This window comes from Monoraphidium neglectum, assembly GCF_000611645.1.
Source record: "Monoraphidium neglectum strain SAG 48.87 unplaced genomic scaffold scaffold01281, whole genome shotgun sequence".
Lineage (NCBI taxonomy): Eukaryota > Viridiplantae > Chlorophyta > Chlorophyceae > Sphaeropleales > Selenastraceae > Monoraphidium > Monoraphidium neglectum.
The window spans coordinates 1-4,730 of record NW_014012347.1 but is presented as its reverse complement, the minus strand read 5'-3'; the positions used below and the strand labels follow the sequence as shown (position 1 = coordinate 4,730).

Here is a 4,730-nt window from a genome sequence, read left to right as displayed (position 1 = left end):
CCCCCCGCCGCATCCTGTTCACAATCCAAACCTGCCAGGCGCCAGCCCCACCCGCTGACGCCGGTGCGCCCTTCCTCTGCGTGCGGGCACTCAACATCCCGGCGTAAGACTGCAAAGCAAAATCAAGAAATTCAAAAGCAAACTTTGAGATCACTTGTTTCAAATATTCAAACGCGCACCGGTAGCTGTCGCGCGCCTCCTCCAGCAGCACCATCATGATCTCGCACTGCACGTTCTCCTGCACCTTGGCCTGCGGGTAGCCGCGCTTCTCCAGCCGCTCGTACAGCACCGTGTTGTCCGCCTGCAGCACGACCACCAGGTCAAACCACCTGGGGCGGAGGTTTGACCAGGGCCGGGGTGTCGAGGGAGCCCTGGGCTGAGGGCTTCCAGGGTGGGTGCAGCCCGGGCCACCTATGAGAAGACAGCTGGCAAAGGATGGCCCCCACCCCGCCGGCCGCCCGGCCCCCCGCCCCTACTGGCCAGCCCGCCAACCACTGGGCCACGGCAACACGCTGCCGCTGCGCTTGCCCCGCCGCCGTTGCCGCTGCGGCCCATCCCCAAGTTGTGAGGCCCCCAGCGGCCGCTCAGCCGCACCTCTCCGGGAAAAAGTCGCAAGAATGGTAGTCCACCACGTTGCCCCCCGCTGACAAGGCGTCCTCCATTGCATCGCACACCTGCGGCGCCGGCGCGGTGGGTGCGGGGCGCGACGTCGCACCGCAAGGGGAGCGCAGCAGGGGAGTAGCGGGGGCGCGGGCGCCCGTGCCAAGGCAGGGCCGGGCCCCACCCCTGGCAACGAGATGCACACTGTGCCTCACTGGGCCCCACACTCAAAGGAAAGCTCCATGTCGCGGCAATAGCCTGGCGCTTCGCATCACACCCGTCCAACTCCACTCCGGTGCCTGCACTCAGCAAGCACGCGTGTACACTCATATGCACACGCTCGCATGCACATGCGCGCGCGCACACACACACACACACACACACTCACACAAACACAGAGATGAATGTGTGACACACAATAGGGGCAGAGACAGCCGCTCCTCGGGGGCGCCCTACCTTGTCTTCATCCAGGATGAAGGCCTCGTGCTCGGCATCCCACCCGCTGTGCAGCTCCTTCTCCTTGACCCAGTCGCCCACGCTGATGAGACGCAGCCCGGTAGCAGACGCCACCTGCACGGGGAGGCGCGCCAGGGGGCAGGAGGGGTTAGGGGGGCGGCCGCGCGGCCGCAGCCGGCCTTGGCGCCAGGGGAGGGTCCCCCCGCCAAGCACGGCTGAAGAGGAGGGGTCGTGCCAGCGTACGCGGCGGCCGCGAGCGCTGGGGTTGTCCAGCAGGCGCGGCTGCCACGCGCAGCTGCGACACTCAAGGGCAGCTTAAGCCTGCGCTGGCTCGCTGGCTCGTTGGATTGCTGCTGCCGCCAGGGACCCCGTGCGCTGTCCGCCTCCTGCAGCGGCCGCCGCTGCGTTTAAGAGGGGCCCCAGCAGCTGGCGGGTATGTGTGTGGAGCCCTACTGCTGCTGATGAGGCCTAGGCTGCAGCAACCTGTCCAGGGCCGCGCTGGATGAGCATGCAGCGGCGCGCCTGTTCACTGGTGGTCGTCTTGCCGGTGCCTGGGGTCCCAGTAATGAGGACGTTTGGTAGTCGCGCCATGCTGGCTGCTGCTGCTGCTATTACTGCTGCTGCTATTTCTATTCCTCGTGCTGGTGTGCAAGTGACTAGCGGAGAGGCGCTGGCCGGTGAGGAGCGCGGGGCGCGGGGCGCAGCGACGGCAGCGGCGCTGAGCGGCGGCAGGTGCAGGAGACTTCAGCAGGCGAGCGAATGAATTTGGTGCTCTGCGTCTGCAACGCAGTATGCAGCACGAATGTCAAGTAATTTCGAAAGCGTTGGGTGCGCGTTCGTTTGACACCTCACAACATTTCTCAAAACTCGGAACGGCAGGGCGGCAGACGTTCAAGCCTGGCACTTAGGCACCCACGACATCCATGCCGTGGATCAGTCTGTCGTGATCGGTCTCCAGTAGTCAGTTTTGCTGAGAATAATTTGTTGAATCCTAGAGCGAGATGGCGGCCGCTGCGGAAGTGGGTGTGCAGGAGCGGGAGGTGCAGCTCAACTACTGGCTGGAGCATTCAAAGGTCAGGAGATGTATCAGCGTTACTATCCTGATTCATGCTGCCCTGCGCGGCTGGCCAGACGGCCCAGCAGTGGGCGGGTAGTGTGCGGGTGTGATCGCCTCGTCCCGCGAGCTCGCGATCTTTTGGATAAAAGGAGTTCCTTGGGAAGGCTGCACTCATGCTTGCGCAAGGACACCAGCTGGCCGTGCTGGGCCCAGGCCTATGACAACGCGCCGCTCATCGCAACGTGCACGCTGCATGGGAGGGGCGTTGCCAGCCCTGGGCTTGTGCCCCAGACCTTCCCCATCAGCTGCTGCCGTGCCCGCCCCTGCAGGAGCCTACCGTTGAGGCGATGATGCTCGACAGCAAGGCCTCGGAAATTGATCAGATGGAGCGCCCCGAGGTGCGTCTGGTGCTGCGATGCGCTGCCGTGACGCGGCGGCCGCTCCTGCACGCATGCTGCGGGCCGGCAAGCCCCGCCATGGCGGCCGACCGTGTTCGGCACGTCCGACTCTCTAGGAATCGAAGCAGCACGGAGGGCACAGAGCATGCAGTGAGAAGCAAACCTCGAGTGTTGCAGCAGAGGCGACGTTCGCCGCCCAAACCGGGTCAGCAATCAATCCAAACACTGCGCCGCCGCGCGCACGGCAAACCCCCGCTCCCCCTCAACCCTCGAGTTCACAGGTGTTGTCCACTTTGGGCAGCATCAAGGGCAAGCGTGTGCTGGAGCTGGGCGCGGGCATCGGGCGCTTCACCGGCGAGATTGCCAAGACGGCGTCGTCGGTGCTGGCCTGCGACTTCATGGAGGTCAGCATCGACGAGAACAGGTGCGATCTGGTGATCTGAAGATCTGAAGATCTGAAGATCTGATCTGGTCACCTCGTGACGTGTGCTGCACGATCCGGCCGGCCGGCAAGTCGCCAGTAGCTGTGCTCGTGCATTGGAGAGACGCCCCGGCTGCATGGCATGCGCCCCGCTTCCCGTCCCGACGATGCCGGGCCTGGACGCGTTCCCACCCCCCCTCACCTCCGCCGCAGGCGCCGCAACGGCCACCTGCCCAACGTGGACTTCCGCGTCGCCGACGTCACCCAGCTGCGCTGCGAGCCGCGCCAGTTTGACGTGGTGTTCAGCAACTGGCTGCTGATGTACCTGAGTGATGAGGAGGTGTCGCAGCTGGTCAAGAACGCGCTGACCTGGGTGGGTCCCCGCCGCCGCCGCCGATGGTTGTGCTGAGCGGCCGCCGAGCAGATGCCTGCACGGACAGGGTCGCGCGGTCGGTCGCGCCTGCGCGACGAGGGGGACGCAGCGGCACGCGGCAGGGTTTTGGCGAGTTGAAGCCACCGCAAGAGGGACCTGCAAAACACTCTGGGGTTGCGCCCCGGCATTTCAGCCCGGCCGTGAGCGACGCCAAACCAAGGTCGGTCACAACAGCCGCAGCTGGGCACACCCAGCTGGCCCGCCGAGGCTTACTCAAGCCGCCGCCTTGCTTCACTGACGCCTGCACACCACCCCGCCTTTGCGCCCCCCTGCCGCCCACTGCTGTTGCTTGGCCCGCAGCTGCCAGAGAGCGGGGTCCTGTTCTTCCGTGAGAGCTGCTTCCGCCAGAGCGGCGACAAATCGCGCGGCGCCAACCCCACGCACTACAGGCGCGGCCCAGGGGGGGGGGCCAAGGGGTTGACTGCGTGACAGGGCCGCTGGCTGGCGGCCGCGGCGCCGGCTCTGGCGGCATATTGCTAATTCCCTTGTTGGCTGTAAGCCGTCAAGGCGCGGCGAGAGCGCGAGGCGGCTCCCACCTTGTCGGGAGACGGCTCTGTTCGTTTGCATCTATTCACGACAGAACTCGACCCAACCGAGCGCCGGGCCCCGACTGCCCTTCTGCAACTGCCACCCCAGGAACCCTCGGCAGTACTTTTCCATTGTGGACGAGGCGGAGGTCGTGCTACCTGATGGGTCGCTGCAGCACTTTGAGCTGGTGGGCCCCCCTGAATTGGCCTGGCCCGGGCCTGGGGCAGCCAGGCCCGGCCTGGCCCGGACCTGGTGCAGTTGGGCGCGCGGATTCCATGGGGCGGGGCGTGGCGCCTGACGCGGGCGCCCAGGGTGCGACGAACGCAGCGCGCGCCTTGGGGGAGTAGATCGGCCGACGTGTGTTCTCCTGGCACAAGTTGCGGCCCTCTCATGCGCCCTCGCCGCACAAAGCTTGTCTCTACTCTTCTGTGCGGCTCTCGTGCCTTCATGATTGCCTTTGCCATCCCCCAGGACCTCTGCAAGTGTGTGGACACCTACGTGGCGGTCAAGCGCAACCAGAACCAGATCTGCTGGCGCTGGAGGAAGGTGCGCGGCAGCTGCCCGACCGGCCGCCCGAGCTGACGCCCCCGCCTTGGGGCGCGCCGGTGGCGGCATGTCTGCCTGGCGCGGCGCAAAATCACGCAGGAGTCCCTGTCGCTTCACACCTGTGCGACACGCAACGAGTTGCATGCGGGCTGCTGCACCTCTCTCCATTCATCTGACCCACCGCCAACGGCAGTGGCTCCACGCCTCCCCTCCAGCCCCACCCGACCCGGCCTTGCACCACCTTCTCCTACTCATCCCCACCCAACCCCATCTCTTTCACCTCCACACCCC

General features: G+C 65.9%; 2 protein-coding genes across 2 annotated transcripts in view; one reads left to right on the top strand and one right to left on the bottom strand.

Moving 5' to 3' along the window:
* The window catches only part of MNEG_7308 (putative adenylate kinase isoenzyme 6), a gene marked incomplete at both ends in the record, with an annotated part of 2,773 nt that extends 1,126 nt beyond the window's left edge, over positions 1-1,647 (bottom strand). Inside the window, 4 exons of the mRNA XM_014044218.1 lie at positions 180-329; positions 595-674; positions 1,057-1,170; positions 1,540-1,647. Coding sequence (XP_013899672.1) covers positions 180-329; positions 595-674; positions 1,057-1,170; positions 1,540-1,647 — 452 coding nt within the window. The remainder of the gene's footprint in view (positions 1-179; positions 330-594; positions 675-1,056; positions 1,171-1,539) is intronic.
* A 410-nt stretch (positions 1,648-2,057) lies between these two features.
* MNEG_7307 (hypothetical protein) lies at positions 2,058-4,475 on the top strand (the record flags this gene model as incomplete). Its single annotated transcript, XM_014044217.1, has 7 exons — positions 2,058-2,129; positions 2,443-2,511; positions 2,793-2,935; positions 3,146-3,305; positions 3,666-3,790; positions 4,002-4,080; positions 4,365-4,475. 7 exons carry the CDS (start codon positions 2,058-2,060, stop codon positions 4,473-4,475), a joined length of 759 nt encoding a protein of 252 aa, XP_013899671.1.
* Positions 4,476-4,730: the final 255 nt, after the last annotated feature.